The sequence below is a fragment of the Eptatretus burgeri genome, chromosome 16 (genome assembly GCF_056783735.1).
Source record: "Eptatretus burgeri isolate ZD-2024b chromosome 16, Ebu_testis_v1, whole genome shotgun sequence".
Lineage (NCBI taxonomy): Eukaryota > Metazoa > Chordata > Myxini > Myxiniformes > Myxinidae > Eptatretus > Eptatretus burgeri.
In genome coordinates, this window is record NC_140976.1 from 52,931,394 (window position 1) to 52,949,301 (window position 17,908).

The 17,908-nt window shown below is 43.4% G+C and overlaps 1 protein-coding gene across 2 annotated transcripts in view; it reads left to right on the top strand.

Moving 5' to 3' along the window:
- Positions 1-17,908, top strand: part of FHIP1B (FHF complex subunit HOOK interacting protein 1B) — a 90,723-nt gene that overhangs the window by 6,208 nt on the left and 66,607 nt on the right. For both annotated transcript variants that reach the window (XM_085859592.1, XM_085859593.1), the window contains exons 2-3: positions 2,275-2,416; positions 12,318-12,586. In XM_085859592.1, the coding sequence (XP_085715718.1) occupies positions 12,443-12,586 (144 nt within the window). In that variant the 5' untranslated portion in view covers positions 2,275-2,416; positions 12,318-12,442. The remainder of the gene's footprint in view (positions 1-2,274; positions 2,417-12,317; positions 12,587-17,908) is intronic.

Below are 17,908 nucleotides of genomic sequence, written 5' to 3' on the forward strand. Positions count from 1 at the left end.
TCCGCAGGGTGCTCGAGGTCCGCCAGCAACCCCCTTCTGCGAAAACTACCAAAATCAAGAATCACTGCTCACCTTCACTCTCATTCCTCTCTTTTCCTACCTTTGGAATAAACTCCCACACTCTTCAATCCCACTCTTCCCTCCAGGTCTTCAAAACAGCTGTTCACCACCACCTCTTTTATTCACCCATCCAAAACCATGATCTTTTTCTACCCCCGTTTATCCACCCCAAACCCACCTCATTCAAATTCCCTGCTTTCCTTCCTGAAAGTCCCTGTGGTGTCCATCTTGTTTACCCTGTGTACCCCACCTCATCCCTCTCCCTTCCACACATCTCCTAATGTCTCTGTTCCTCAGTGTTTTGTCCTTCCCTCTCCCACTCCTCTTGTCTCCTGCTCACCTTGTTGTATGTTTTGTGTGTTCGCTGTCATATGAGCCTCGACATTATATACAAGGAAATAATAACTGGAGATATGGCCATGGTTCATGCCGTGAGCAAAAGCTGGCACGAGATGGAAGTGGGCACGGCTTGTGGCGAGGGCATGTTCATTGGCTTCAGATCGATGCATGCAGGTTCCCCAGTGCAGTTTCCATGTATCTCTCATCACCCGTTTCGCACCACATCCTTTTATCGTCTCTCCCCCCACCCTGAGCCATGACTCCACTTGCCCCCACCCCGATCAGCTTCCATTTGCTGGTGTCCTCGCCTGTGGATGGGGGCAACCAGACCTGACGTTTCATCCACTTTAATGACCTGTGCTTTCTGCCATGATGGTAGCATTTTCCCACGCAAGCTTGTGCCGACAGCCTGCCGGACCTTTTAAACATGCATAAAAGGCAGATTACAAAAGGTGTGAACGGATTGCGGTTTTACGTGCACACATGTGGGGAGGAAGGATGACAGCTTTTTGTACATGTAAGGATGCATATCCAGATTAATGGGTGGGAGAGAAAGATAGATCATGGTTTTGGATGGGGGAAGATGTGAGATTGTGGTGAACAGCTGTTTGAAAGACATGGAGGGAAGAGTGAGCTTGAAGAGAGTGTTGGAGTTTGTTTTAGAGGCAGGAAAAAAGAGGAATGAAAGAGTGAAGTTGAGCAGTGATTCTTGATTTTTTTTTTTTTTTTTGGCATCTTCACTGGAAGGGGGTTGCTGGTGGATCTTGAGCACCCTGCAGAAATATTAGGGGGACAGAACACAGACAGAGCAGGGGGTGAAAGGCCGGAGAGGAGTCGGTGGAAGACAGACCATTGACCTGCCTACGGCGAGAGAGTGAAAGTCCCAAAGACTCAGCTTCATCACAGGAGATACCAATGATCCTAAATGCTTTGGTTTCGATAGCGTAAAGCCAAGCTTTGTGTGAGGCAGGAGCACCAGCCCAGAGGGGTGAGCAGTACTCCATCAAGCCATTGATGAAAGCTTTGTAAGTGGTTAAAAGCTCAGGTGGACCAAGGAAGGACTTTCCACGAGTTGGTGACTGCCTTTGGAGGCTGGCTTAGAAATCTTATTTTCCCAGGAAAGATCATGGCAGATAGTGAGGTCCAAAAGCTTAAGTGACGTATCTTCTACAAGAGGATAAAGTTAAAGAAAGAAGAAGCTGCACCATCACTGTAACCAACATACTGGGATTCTGTCGGTTGTAGGAACATGGGTGTATGACTGAGCATTCCTTTAGTAACTTTTTGTGTGATTTGTCAAGAAAGTAATTTGTGATTGCTTCTCCTATGTTTGGTATGAGATGAATGTGCAGTATTTATGTTGTTAATTGGTTGTTTTTTTATTGTTAACAGTGATCCAGGGCAAATTGAACAAGTTGTACATGGAAATGACATGCAAGACGTGGACGTCAGTAGCCAACGGTTTACGTTGCATAAATTACGAGGACATTAGTAGGCGATGGACAAACGTGTGTGTGTGTGTGTGTGTGTGTGTGTGTGTGTGTGTGTGTGTGTGTGTGTGTGTGTGTGTGTGTGTGTGTGTGTGTTTGTGGTGCATGGGCTTTGAATGCATGGCACCCTGGATCTTGAGCCATTGGTTCAGATGGGAATGATGAACGGGTGAACCGGTTTTCATTAAACTGTGTCGAATGTGTGAAACGTGAGGCTTGGCTCAAGTTTTTCTGCCTGGGCATGACTTTGTTTATTGCCGCTTGAACACTGTGCTTCGCCTAACTGACATGTTTTACCGACAGTCATTGTCAGTTCCAGGAAGTACTGGGGACCCTACAATAACAAGCTCTGGCTTTCTCGTCCTTTTATTCCCACGTTCCAAAGGGCGAGCACTGATGGCTTGGCGTTGACACGGCAGAGTGAAGACGAGCGGGCGGAGAACAAGTGCGCGCCGATGCTCGACCTATTGTTGTGGTGCAAAGGTGGAATTGGCAAGGCAGCGCGTTCTGATCAACCAACTACCCTGGTACAGTGCTGATGGGTGCGGTTGCATTCGGTGTATTGGGTTGTTTCCAAGAGGTATTTCCTTTTATTGCTCCTTGGTGTGTTCTTTTACTTTGTTTTGGAGAAATGTTGTGTGACGATGTGGATATCTCCACAAGGCACTTCTGGTACCAGCTGTGAAAGTCGCACTGTACACATTCGAAGATTTTCCGTGAAGCCCAAGTGTAATTCATACATCACTTGATAGAGCTTGGTGGTGTGTTGACAAAATGACGTGTTTGTGATATCTTGGTTTGGTGATGACGCATTGGAAAGATAGACCTGTTTAAACAAGGAATGAAGGACTTTCCTTTGCTTGCTTATTCATTCATTTAATTATGCTATGGCTTGTAGCAGTACTTGTACATATCACGTGCAGGACAAATAAATTGGACATTGGTGTACTTTAAGATTAAGAAAAAAAGCACATTGGTCTAAGAATGGACAAAGACTTGTACATGGGACTTAAAAATTCGTTGCCAACATCATGAGCCAGTAGTTTAGATGGGAATTGCTGAACGGGTAAATGTAAATGCATTCATAAGGTAGTGAAGAAAGACTACTTGGCTTGCACATCGGAGCACACTCACTGAGTGCAGGCATTGTCCATTGTACATCAGATATGGTGGGGACGCTGGACTCTCAACTCAAAGGTTGTGAATTCAAATTTGGCTGCGAGTGAGCATCACGACGTTGTGGTTATTGGATCGGTCATAAAAACCCTAACTGGCTTGCTATTGGCCTTCAATAATGGTAAAACATTTGTTTAGTGTCGTGTTTTTTTTTTTTTTTCTTCCTACAAATTCAGTGGAGTGTACTTTACAATATATATATATATATACACACACACACACACACACACACACACACACACACACACACACACACACACACACACACACACACACACACACACACACACACACACACACACACACACACACACATACACATACATACATACATACATACATACATACATACATACATACATACATACATACATACATACATACATACATACATACATACATACATACATACATACATACATACATACATACATACATACATATATATACACACACACACACTACTGTATTATATTCGTTGGTGTGCCCTGAAGCAATCTTGCCTGCTCTAACTGGTTTAATCGACCCTTCGTGCCATTTGACATATTGCAGTTGGCTGTTGTTGCCCTTGAAGCAATTTAGGATGGGCACGAAAATGCCGTCCATAGTCGTGACACTAATCCGGGGTGTGTTCTATTACCAATAAGCTTGCTATCCCTTGCCAAGCCAGCCATTTTGTTAGAGTGCTGGCTTGTGTGCTTAAGCCACTTGGCGAGCGATCTAGAAGCTTATTCGTAATGGAACACACCCCTGGTCTAGTTAGCAAGGTGTGACTAAGGAGTCCACAATTTAGAAGTAACGTGTGTGTTTTTTTTATGGAAATGGACCCTGGGGTGGAGCATTCAACACATAAAGGGATTCCCTGAGTTAGATATTTCATTAGTATGTGTGCTTAGATATGTCCCTTCCCTTTGTACTGGGGACAGAGAAGATGTCATGTGAGTTTGAGCATGTTCCTTCCCCACAGTGATCTCCCACTTTCCATCCTTCAAATGCACCCATCAATCCATCTCTAATCTATCACCCTTTTGCTTCCCAGCCACTATCCCCTGTACCTCCCCAAAACCTTCACCCTTTGCCTCTCAAACCCCGGACCACATTGGAAACCCTCTCTTCGTTAACCGTCCATTCCAATTCCTTGCCGCTTCCAAGCCTCTATTCCCTGTGCTTCCTTGAAAGCTTTCGCCCCTCTTCCTCTCCAACCCCGTACTGACTTAAAAAAACCCTCTTTCATAAAATCAACTTCAATCCCTCTCATCCTCTACCCATCCCACGCCTTCCCACGGTACGTCAGTTCTGTATCATTATAGTATCAGTCAGTTCCGTGCTGTAGGTGGGGTAACTGGATGTCCACGTGCGAACCACATTGTGTGTGCACCCTGCGAGTGGGGGAGGGCCACATGGCCACGTGGAAACCACATGTGGACGCTTCATAGCGAGCAGGTGGGGCTGCCAGGTCAAGGATTGTGCTTGCGGCCCAATGCAGATGCGACATGAGTGTGCAGCAACAATCCTTTTCTGCGCCTCACTCGAAGCCCTTTATAAGTTGGTACCCACCAAGGTCCATGGTGCTGCTTTACTGCTGTCTGCCTTCCATGAGCGGTCCACTCTATTACCTGAACAAGTGCATTGACCAAAGAGCTCCAAGGACAGTATGCTATCCCCGCCTGCAGTGCCCCCCCACTCACACTCACACACACACTCGCACTCGCACGACTTCCGACATCGCCACACCACTGCATTCCCTTCCTTCCCTTCCATCCACCTTGGGATTGGCGCAAGCCCACCTGCTAGGGTGGGGTAAGTGAGAAGCTTCAACCACCTCTCGCTCCTCTTTAGTTCTCTCCCTATTCCTCTACTTTCCCAGATGATTGTGTGGCGTGCCTATCTGTCTTTAGATAATTACTAGCAAAGTACCCGCCCATGGGCGGGTACAGTTATCTGTTAAATGGCGTTGGTCCCGTCTCGATTGGATGAAATTGAGAAATAGACGTTATCTGGTGACCTTGATCTTGACCTTGATCCCCTTATGTCTGTTCCCAAGGATCACATATGCCAAGTTTCATCTCATTCTATCCAACGGTTTGGCCGTCTATAAAGGACAAACAAACATGAAAAATTGACGTTTTAGTCAATTTATGACGTCATAACTCGAAAACCGGAAGTCGGAAGTGAATGTCATCAATGAACTGTGTCATTTAATTTTGATTATCTGTCGAATGGCGTTGGTCCCGTCTCGATCGGATGAAATTGAGAAATTGAAGTTACCTGGTGACCTTGACCCCATGACCTTTGACCTTGAACTTGACCCCCTCATGTCCGTTCTCATGTCCGAAGGATCACTCGTGCCAAGTTTCATCTCATTCCATCCAACGGTTCAGCCGCCTATAAAGGACGAACGAACAAACACACACACACACACACACACACACACACACACACACACACACACACACACACACACACACACACACACACACACACACACACACACACACACACACACACACACACACACACACACACACACACACACACACACACACACACACACACACACACACACACACACACACACACACACATATTCTATTTTTTTAGTATAGTAGAAGAGTGTGTCAGGGGATCTTGTGTGCTTGGGGTAAGGTTTTCTTGTGTCTTTGATTTATATCTTTGTCTTTGAAGGACACTCTTCGACGTCACGAGATATGCCTCCGCCCACATTATTACGTCATTTTACATACTTGTACCAAGTTTGATTTAAATCTCTAAATCCAGATTCATAATAGTGCCAGTAGAAAGTGTACACCTCCTTTCAAAATTTTCACCTTTTGTTGCCTTGTAGCCTGGAAGTAAATTGCATTAAATTAGACACTTTACACCATTATTTACACATCGTAACCCACAACTTTCAACTTCTCCCAAATTTTAGATTTATGAAAAATAGAAAACTAGAATATTGTTACGAATTTGGAATTTGATTGCACACAACATACAGGTTCCTTGAGTCAGCTATGTTGATAAGTGCTTGTTCCCGAGATAGCTCACCTTCCATTGTTTAAATGTTCAGAAATCGATAAGAAGCGCTGCGGATCGATTTAATAGGTAGAGAACGAACAATGGAGACATCCCTCCCCCTCTTCTGCGAAGAGGAAGAACCACCCTGCCCTCCCGTGACTCATGATGTCAACAACTCCCTCCCACCCGTGGCTGAGCGGGGGATGGGGCACGAGGACATGAGTCATGAGTCGCACCGGGAGTGGGGGAAGGGCGGGAGAAGGATAAGGATGAGATCCTTTCTTTGTTCTGGTTAGGAAGCTTTTTGCTTCGGCAGAGAGTAGTCGTTCAGCAAACCGTCGGGTCCTGCTTGGCTTGCGTTAGGGTTGAGGCTTGGGAAGCTTTTTGCTTCGGCTGGCTCAGTGAGCTTTGGCTGAGGCCTGGCTTGGGAGGAGGCTTTTTGGAGGCTCTTTGCTTTGACTGTTCCGTGAGCTTCGGCTTCTGCTTGGCTCGGGAGAGCTTTTTGCTTCAAGCTGCCCTGTTTGGAAGGAAGTTAAGCCGGTCGCTCGGCTCGAGCTGCGAGTGTTGGCTTCTTCTTGGTTTGTGGAGCTCTTTGTTCTCCATTTTGGTTCCTGGCTTGGTGCGACTCATCGACCTCTTCGTGGAGGTGGTTCCTAGGGGAAGCGACTCGTCGACGGGAAGGTTCGGCGCCTCGTCTCATCAGCACGTGTTGAGAAGCGCGGGAGGTGGTTCCTCGGGGAAGCGACGCATCGACGGGAAGGATCGGCACCTCTTCTCACCAGCACGTGTTGAGAAGCGCGGGAGGATTCGCGGGAGCTCGGGAAGGATCGCGGCTCGGCGATTGGATCCAGCTCGCTCTCGCTGGAGCCCGGGTCCGAACAACTTGAAGACCACACGAGGTGGAGAGGTTCGAGATATGTTCTGAGTTTCAGCTCACCTGTCCTCTGAGCTGGAGCTCGTTATTAAAGGCCTCTGCCACCATTTCTTGGGTGTGTGCGTACGTGTCCGTGGGCCCGTCTAATAAGTAGGAACTGCTGTTCAGTGCAAGTGACTGTACATAATGAGTAGATGGTTGTAGTTCTTTTGTCGTGCTTTTGTTGCTTGTATAATTGCATACGTGTTTTGCCTTGTTTAATTGCATACGTGCTTTATTATAATAAATGTAAACTTGTTCGTTGTGCCCATTCCCTCATTCAACTTCCCCATCTTGCACTCCCAATATAGTTGGTTTTTAAATAGCCGATAAATAGAATCAGGTCTGGTGATAATACCCACTCGGTTATCCCAGAACGGAACGGACCGCTTAAGCGGTTCGTGTCCAAGCAGGCCTTCGCCGAGGTATGGTCCCTTGGTAGGTTACCTGCACAGGTACTTAGGTATATCGATATTCGGCGATTGACCCTATTTCGTGCGGGTAGAATACGGACTGGGCCGTGGTGGGATTAAAAACCCACACGTGACTGGTTTCTGGCGTTGTTCCAAAAAGTCACGACTGGGTTGTCCGTTCGGTGTGCGAAGCAGCCGCTATTGGCTCAATGCGGTCGTTCGCACTCCGCCGGGCGGAAATCTACAACAATATATTGGTGGGAGAAGTGTCTGTTAAGATAGGTCTCTACCAACTTTGCACACCTTGATTGGGAAATAGTTTCCATTCTTCTGTACAAAACTGTTCAAGCTCAGTCTACTTGTGTCTGGAGTGTTGATGAACAGCAATCCTCATCATGTCACAGATTTGGATTGGATTTCAGTCAAGGCTCTGACTGAGTCACTCAGACATTTATCTTTTCGTTCCTTCTCCACTCCAGTATAGCTTTGGCCGTGTGCTTCAGTCGTTGTCATCGCTGAAAGGTGAACTTCCATCCCAATTTCAGCTTTCTTACAGAGGACTGCAGGTTTTCCTCTGGAAATTTTCTGTATTTTGCTCCTTCCATTTTCCATTTTATCCTGACAAAGTGCCCCAGTCCCTGTTGATGAGAAACATCCCCATAACATGATGCTGCCGCCACCCTGCTTCACAGTATGGATGGTGTTCTTTGGGTGATGTGCTGTGTGGGGTTTGCACCAAAGGTAACATTTTGCATTTAGGCCAAAAAGTTCCATCTTGGTTTCATCAACCCCAAAACTTTTTGCCACATGGCTTCAGAATCTCCAGAGTGGTTTTTTTTTTTTGCATACCTCAAACGGGACTCAAGGTGGGCTTTTTTGAGTTATGGCTTCTTTCTTACCACCCTACCGTACAGGCCAGACTTGTGGAGTGCTTGGGATATTATTGTCAAATGCACACAGTGACTAGTCTTTGCCATAAAAGCTTGTGGCTCTTTCAAAGTTGCCATTAGCCTCTTGGTAGCCTCTCTGATCACTCTCCTCCTTGCTTGGTTATCCAGTTTGGAAAGACTGCCTGATTTAGGCAGGGTCTTGGCGGTATTATCCGCCTTCCACTTCTTAATGATTGTCTTGACTGTGCTCCAAGGGTAAATAGAGTTCTCTCATCCCCTCTTTCTGTCCAGGCTGGAGTTCCTCAAGGCAGTGTTCTGGGCCATGTTCTTTTTCTGGTTTTCATCAATGAAATCTCTGACTCTCTGTGAAATCCTCTTTATCTCTTTACTGATGACTCCTTCCTCTGCCGTACCATCTGTCATCCCTCAGATCGGCAAGCAGCAGCCGCTTCATTCTGCAGATCTGGATAAAATCACAAGCCGTTCCAACATGTGGAACATGTCTTTCAACCCTGACAAATCTCACACTTCCACGATGTCTCTCCGAAAGGAGTCGCCGGCTCGGCATCCTCCATCGTGAAAAGTCCTTCCTTGGCACATCTGAGCTCCTGACCACATACAAAGCTTTCATCCACAGCCTGATGGAGCACTGCTCTCCCCTCTGGGCTGGTGCTCCCATCTCTCACCTTTCTCGGCTTCACGCTGTGGAAACCAAGCCATTTACGATCATTGGTATCTCTCGCGATGAGGCTGAGTTTTCGGTCTTTCACTTTCTCACCACAGGCAGGTCGGTGGTCTTTCTGTCTTCTGCTGTCTCCTCTCCGGTCTCCCGCCACTGCTGTCTGCTATCTGTCCTGCCCATATTTCCGCAGGGTGCTCAAGGTCCGCCTGCACGCAACCCCCTTCTGGTAAAACTTCCAAAATCTAGAATCACTGCTCACCTTCACTCTTTCATTCCTTTTTTCCCCCCCACCCTTGGAACAAACTCCCACACTCTCTTCAATCCCACTCTTCCGTCCAGGTCTTCAAAGCAGCTGTTCACCACCATCTTTTATCTTCCCCCATCCAAAACCATGATCTTTTCTACCCCCATCAATCCACCCCAAACCCACCTCCTTCAAATTCCCTGCTTGCTTTCCTTCCTGAAAGTCCCTGTAATGTCCATCTTGTGTACCCCATGTACTCCCATCCCTCTCCCTTCCACAGATCTCATCATGTCTCTGTTCCCCACTGTTTTGTCCTTCCCTCTCCCACGCCTCTTGTCTCCTGCTCCCCTTGTTGTGCGTTTGTGTGTTAGCTCTTATATGAGCCTCGACAGTGTATACAAAAAATAAAAGGGTAATTTCCCTGTGCATGCGAAGTGAAAAGTGGGGTTAAGCAATTGGTTTGTGACTGTCTATCTGCCTGTCCATCTTATCAGTTTATTTTCGAGGAACAACTTATTACAGCGCGTGCGCTGGTATACAATTGCACCGAGTTTGAAATGTCCCTGGTGTCTACCATGTCTCCGGTGAGTCCCCCCCCCACCCCACGCCCCTCAAGTGACAGCCAATGACGACCGTCCGGTAGATGGCAGTGCGTAACCTAGACGGAAATGGCGACAATTGACGGAAATACACGAGTATTTCAATGGAAATTTGTGAAACTAATGTGTTGTATATGTGAAAACCATTGAATTTATTGATTGACTAAAAAAACCAAGAAACGCTCCCCCCTCATGTACAAACGAACGAAAGACGTCATTTCCGCCCACCATGGCATTTCGCGCCGAACGCTGAAAGCTAAGTTCTTCTTATGCCATCCTTCTCTTTAATATTAGCCATACCATAAACATTGTTTCGTCATGCATTGGTAGTTGAAATTTACTTACAATTATGGCAGATATTGGTGGCAAAGTGATAAGTGGTTCTTTAAACCAGGGACATCTTGAATTATTTTCATAACTTTGTACTGTACATTCAAAATATGCAAAAATTAAATATGCTTAAATTCAAAATGTGTTCGTCTATATTTTATATTACTAATATTATGTAGTTGGTGTAACCACTATGTTTCAATGTTTTGCTTAACAAATATTTTAGCTTTGCTTTCATCTTTTCATCAGCAAAGCTTACATTGTACTCATCATTTGTTTGTCTGTACATTAACTTTATGATTATTATTTTTTTACATCATTCTTTTGCGGCCCCCTGCCACGCTGTATCGAACGATTTCATTCCTTCTGTTATATATATATATATATATATATATATATATATATATATATATATATATATATATATATATATATATATATATATATATATATATATATATATAAAGGTGCTTATCACAATAATAACAAGATTTTTACATTTCAAATATTAAGTATGCCTTTTAATTGTTTTTCAGCTGAAAAAGCATAGATTGCATATTTTAACATTAGTGTACTCATTTTCTTCACCACACGCGCTGTATTGAAGGATTTCACTTTTTTTAATTGAATGTTATATTTTGAACACTAATCGGAAGACAAACTTGTAGCTTAACATGACTGTGGCTCTGAATTTGTCCCGATCGCACATGCGCAAAAGGGACTGAGATAAGTTTTTTACTCTGTCTGACTGCCTGGGAATCAAATTTTTTTAAAAATCATTTGAAACATGAAACTTGTGTTTTTGGATCTTTGTTATAAAGGACACGAACAGGCACAAATAACTAATGCATTGATATATATATATATATATATATATATATATATATATATATATATATATATATATATATATATATATATATATATATATATATGGTGATGTAATAGACACTGGGTAAAATGGTGGTAGAACCCAGAATTAATTAATTTTTTTATACTTTAAATTCTTTAAACCTTTTATTTAAATTGAATTATATACTGGAAGACTATAACACAAATTGCCATCGTAATACTTCCCAAGAATCTCCAGTTTTGCAGCACTTGGATATGTTCTCTAAGGGTGTTGACCTATAACATTGTTTCAATAGCACAAAATTTCTTGATTGATTTATATATTTTTTATTTTTTTATTTTTTTAATGATCTTTAAAATCATTATGTTATTACCTCTGCCACCGAAGGTGAAGGAGGTTATGTTTTCACCCCTTTGTCTGTCTGTGTCTGTTTGTCTGTCTGTGTGCAAGATATCTCAAAAGGTTGTGGATGGATCCTGATTAAATTTGGTGGGCAGGTTGGGTGTGTAACAAGGACGAACAAATTAGATTTTACAAGGAATTAAGGGGGTGAAAACACTCATGTTCGACGTTGGTGAAGATCCGGATCTGTATCCGACTACAAGAATTATTTTCATTGATTCTTCACCATTGAGAAATAGGGCCAAAAATGATATATAGCATGATATCTCAAAAAGTTGTGGACAGATTCAGACGAAATTGGGTGTGAGACAACCTGGAAGAATTGATTCGATTTTTGTGAACATCCGGATCTGATAATTTTTTTAAAAGTTGTTCTTCACCATCGAGAGAAAGGGCTAAACTCATAAATAGCATGATATCTCAAAAAGTTGTGGATGGATTTGGATGAATCTTGGTGGACAGGTTGGGTGTGTGACCATGACAAATTGATTCGATTTTGGTGAAGATCCGAATCTGGATCTGAATATGCGAATTATTTAATTTAAATGTAATTCTTCACCATTGAGTGATGGGGCCACTCAATGATATATCGTATCATTGAGTGATGCGGTATATCACATGATATTTCAAAAATGTATTCGACCCGATATGTTCTCATGGCTCGGGCATTACGTGGCAGAGGTATGCGCTCCACCGAGTACCCTTCTAGTTCAAAATGAAATATGTAATTGAACACTGTGTGGGGTATCGTGTTCGATGAACTCTCAATTTGCATTGTGATTATCCTTGCATTGTTTTCCATGTTCCATCTTGTTTTTCCCTCAAGTTGCACCATTCGTTAGACTGAAAAATCTAGTTCAAACCATACAACAGAAAAATGATTTCATTATTAATATTATTTTTTTCAGAATTGTAAGAAGGTTCGGGCTGCGTGCAGTGAGGGCCTGTCAAGAAGGGTTGGACCCTGGAATATGGCACAGCGTGCTTTGCTTGAGTGAAGTTTTGGATAGTGGCTGGCAAGCTGAGTGGGACGATGAGCTGGCTCGTGAAGTTGGCCCCTCGGAGCAGTGTCCGAAGCAAGATCGACCCAATTGCGGCGGCAATGGACAGTGCACTCGACTCAGGAATGGCAGATCCTGAAACATGTACAATGGTTTTTCAAAACCATTGGCAGCAGGTAAGGGTAACACACACGCACACTCACTTCATTCATTGTCCAGTATCAGGGTTATTCCTAAAATATATAATTTAAAGGATTGCTGTAAATGATGTTGATATCACATCCTATATTCAGCTTCATTTAAAATGTAAACATCAAAACATGGTTCCATTACTTAGAGTAAGAACCTTAACTTATAAGCAACTGAATGGTTTCCCAATCTCATGGATCATCAGTTGGACACTGTTCTTCCTCGACGTTTCGATACTTTCAACCCCGAACTTCTCCAAACGGTGGATCCACAACCTCGGTCACTGATCCACATCAGTAATTACCGACATCAGTCGATCCACATCCTCGGTTGTGTCCAGGTTGTCAGTTGACCCATCAATACACCATCGCTAATCAAACTCTACTTGTGAGAGGATTTAATGTATCATCACATAGTTGCACCTCTCATCAAACATTCCATTTTATAATGATGCATTAAATCGTGCACATCTTAACTTAAATATAACATGTCCACCAACCAGCACGACAACCACTCACCTCTGGATCAAACTCTTCATCAAATATTCAAACGGTTATGTATAAACAATTTTTTTGTCCAAGCAAGTACTGAAAATGTCTCCAAGCAACTACTGAAATGGGTTTAAAATATATATGTATTAAAAATAATGGATTCGTATAAATATCTCGTTAATATTTTTACTCTTTGTATTGTATTTCACGAGTTCTATTTGCTGTCATTTTATGATCTTAAAGAAAACTTGTTTTAATGTGCTAACTGTCACTGCCTGTGTTAGCATACCTTTGACGAGTTGTTTTAATCTATTGACAAGTTCAGTGCTATGTGTGGGTTGTTCTTACAGTCCTAATTATTACTTTCGCCACTGAACGTGAAGGAAATTGTTTTCACACCTTTCTGTCTGTCTGTTTGTCTGTTTGTTTGTTTGTTTGTGTACACATTATCTAAAAAAGTTGTGCACGGATCCGGATGAAATTTTGTCGACATGCTGGGTGTGTGACAAGGATGAACTGATTAGATTTTGGTGAAGATCTGAATCCGGATCCGGATCTGATAATTTTTAAAGTGATTCTTCACCATTGAGAGATGGTCAAAAATGATATATAGCACACGATATCTCAAAAAGTTCTGGATGAATTTAGACGAAACTTGGTGGACATGGGTGTGTGACCAGGAAGAATTGATTCAATTTTGGTGAAGATCTGGATCTGGATCCGATAATATTTTAAGTGATTCTTCACCATTGAGAGATAGGGCCAAAAACTATATAGTGCTGCATAGTATGATATTTCAAAAATGTATTGGGCCCGATATGTGCTCGTGAATCAGGCATTACATGGCGGATGTATGCGCTCTACCGAGTGCCCTTCTATTTTCACCTGCAACCATACCATAGAATCGCTTCTTAGGAATGTTGCTGTCTAAGAAAGGCATTCGTACAATGCAGAATGGAAAAGCATTTCGTTTATTAAATAATTTGGTGTGAAATTTATTATTATTTTGTAATTCTAAAAAGAAACTCAAGTGTGAGTTTGGTTTTCCTTTTTTCAATTTGAATTATTTTGGATGTATATCATCATGAAGCTCATCAAATACAAACCCATCATTAATTGCTTGTAAAATCTTCAATGAATCTAAAGATGTTTCCACACCTTCGCACGGTTGTTAGTTCATTCCTGCACATGTTCTGGACCCAATCGGACTCGTACATGTGCAGGCATAAATTTACAAAGGGGCCGGATCTGAATCCACGGGTATCCCCACTGTCTGCTGATGTATCTGGTTGTCAAATGTAAAAAAACTGTTGTTTTGGAGAAATGAAATACTTTCTTGAAGTTTATTTTTTGAAAAACCACATCTCTCCCTATCGAGTGCAGCCTGTGGCTGCTGGTTGCATCATTGGTTGGGATGCGGCTATGCCACTGATGCAGTGTCCCCCTTACCAGTACACTGGTGTTCATTTTTCTGACCTTGGAAGGATGACAGGCTGAGTCAACCTCCTGGTGTATTTTTAATTCAGCGGCCAATGGGGCTTGAACTCAGTACCCTAGGATCCCAAGCCACCACCCTAACCACTAAGCCAACACCAGGCTGAAAAACCTCATGAATATTGATTTTTCCTTTACAGACCAGTTTGATCTTTTTTGATTGACTTTAATGTATATCTTATTACCTCCTGCAAATGCTTTATCTACCCCTCTGTCCAATCCAGTTACAAGCTTGTCATGTGGGATGTTTGTGTATAATGTTGATAAACATTTAGCCTTGTACACCCAGAGCTCATGACAGAAGATTCCACCACATTTTCCTCAGAAGGTTTGACCCCTTAAAGGTACACCTATAGACCACCAAAGTTGTACACCAAAAGTTTGTCAGCTGTCCCCAAGCTGTTGGGTTTGGATCCCAGACCTTCTTGAAACATGCCCTACAGTGAGTGGGTTGCATTTACCCTATATGGACCAAACTGTCAACACAAGGTATTATGACAATCCATTGCAAAAAAGGAAAAACTGAATAATTTCAAGGGGGGGGGGGATGTTTGGTCAGACTCCCTCCCCTCCCTACAAGCCCCCCCCCCTCCTCGTGGTGATGGCAGATCACAATAGTAATAAAACTGACCAAATTTATATCAAATTTATTCTGACTTAATGATGTAATACGTTCATTTATTTTATTTTACAATAAGTATTTTCTTCATAAAGTTCGATTTTTACAGATCAAATCGTTGAAGTGTTGTGTTTGTTTACATATTTTATTATCGTCTGGTTACACTTCACCGTCACTGTCCCTTTCTTTGTCTTTGTCTTCATAGTTATCCACCTGTTCTGTTATAACAAAAAAAAGTATTTCAGGCCCGAAGAAAGCTTTTCCACTCTTCTGTCGTATATGATGCACAGCACTGTATATGATGTTTCCCCTTTTTTGTCTTCCCTTTCTCAATTCTTAATCCTGTCTCCAAACTGGTTTGTAAGTTTTACCTCCAGTTTTTCTGCAAGTGGTGAGGCATCTCTAAAATGATCTCTGCCTGTCTCATGCACAAGAGCTTGGTCATGATGGTTCACATCAGTTAGTAGGTGCACCATCCTGCTTGCTATAATCGTTTCTTCGACGAAGCAGGGTCAGGGCATCAAACTTATTTCGTGTGTGCATCTCTTTCTTGCTGCCAGTAAATTGGTTGATGCTCATTCTTTGTGTCAAAGCCCTGCTTCTCTTCTTCTTCCCTCATTTCTTCCATTCCAAGAGATGTACCTTTTTACGTCTGCTCAGTACTTTGATCGGCGAACCACATTATACTTCACTTCTTTTACTGTGAAATCGATCTCACTTTTCATCCATGTAAGTAACTGATCATCTCTCTTCCAACGTGCATACTTCCTCACATTTTCTTCAGTTGTTTCGACATTCACCAACCGTTGCTCCATCTCTTTTACCTTCTTCCTCGCACAGCAACAGAAAAGGCACCCTTGAGGAAATATCCCTGTTCCTTCTTTTGGTTTTGGGGTTCCGATATCTGAGCGGGTGGTTCTCTGATTTTTCAGCAAATTTGTTCTCAGCGTTTTGTATCAGCAGCACTGACAGCATCCACTGCATCTTGATGTAGTTTGGACAAAGCGATGAAATTTTTTTTAGCGGCCTAAATGGAAACCGTGAACTGTTGACCTCTTCAGGCAGCACAACATCCACATACTTCAAAGTCTGTTGCTTCCATGCAGTAAGAATGAGCTTGCAATTTTGCAGCATGTCATTGTTGAAGAGAATGATGTCACTGGTCTACATCGTCATTTTTCTCATGCTCAGGACAGACAGAACCTGAAGGGAAATGAAAAACAGGGGCTTTGGTATTGCACCACGACTGCCTGGGGGGGGGGGGGGGGGAAAGAAGACAAATTTTGCTTTTGAGTTTGTAAAAAAAAAAAAATTTACGAAAAATTATTTAATTCATGAGATGGGGAAAGAAGTCAAGGGGACAGGCCTGTCATGTAAACTAACTGAAGAAATTACCTAAAAGTACCTCGTGTGTTTTCTGTTGTTTAGGCCTTATTTGTGCCCTGGTTTCTGTTTTTGTTGATGAACTCTGCATATAGAAGCACAGAAGTAGTAAAAACACTGCACAGGCAGCATATGATATGGGGGCTTACTCAAATTTGGGCAACCTTTCTGGAGAAACAGAAATGGTGTAACCTGGAGTCTAGGTCTCTCTTTGTATTACTTAATTTTTTTTTTCTCCATGAATAGAACAGTTTTGTTACCTGGGCCACTGAAGGTAAAGGAGGTTATGTTTTCACCCCTTTCTATCTGTCTGTCTCTTTGTGTACAGGATATCTCAAAAAGTTGTGGATGGATCGGGATTAAATTTTTGTGGACAGTTTCTCTATGTGACAAGGGCGAACTGGTTAGATTTTGGTGAAGATCCGGATCCAGAACTGATAATTTTTTCAGCAATTCTTAACCATTGAAAGATGGGGCTCAAACATGATATATTGTTGTGGAAATGGGCCCTTAGTGGGTTATTAAATATAGGATTAGCCCAGATCCCCCCTTAAATCCCCCCTTTAGCCAGGTTGTTTGGTAATCGGACGTTACATGTGTGTCGGAAGGTGTAGCAGGCGGTCCAGTGTTCATCCAGTGATGGTGTACCGAGAGGCACCTTCTTTTTCCTTCCCCCCACCCAGCGCCCTGACAGAGTCAGTCAACAAGACGTGTCAGCAACCCATTGGGGGAGAGCTGCTGCAAACTTGAACGATGGACCAATCACGTGTCCCCAGAGGTGGTCCGAAAAGCCCGCCCCAAAAGGCAAGAGGGACTGCTTTTTCCGGTCTGCCATCTGCTTTATGAGGGGTCACTTGAAGAGCAGTTCCTCCTTGGCCATGGATCCAGCATGCAGGTCATCCCCAGGGTCATCCTGAGTCGAACCACAAAGCCTCTGACTGTCCTTACTCCCTGCACAGCTTGACCACGTCTTTTCATCCCATCGATCCACCTGCAGAGTCCAACACCCAGATTTGGCCTAATCTGGTGTACAGGCCAGGCCTGGATTTGCAGACTGGACCTTGTGAAAAACCAGCTGGAACATACACCGGATCTTTCTCTCTTGTGCCGTCGACCTCCAAGGGGCTGGACTCACCGACGCTGCGTGCGTGAGCTGTGCCGATAGGAGTACGTCACCGCCATTTTGCCACGCTGCATGCTCGAGCTGGGAGCTCGAATCTGGCGACATCGGCTTGTCACGAGCCGCATTCGTGCCTTCAACACTTTTCCTCTCATTCATGAGGCACCACCAAGTACTCCGTGTCTTGTATGCATATTGTCCA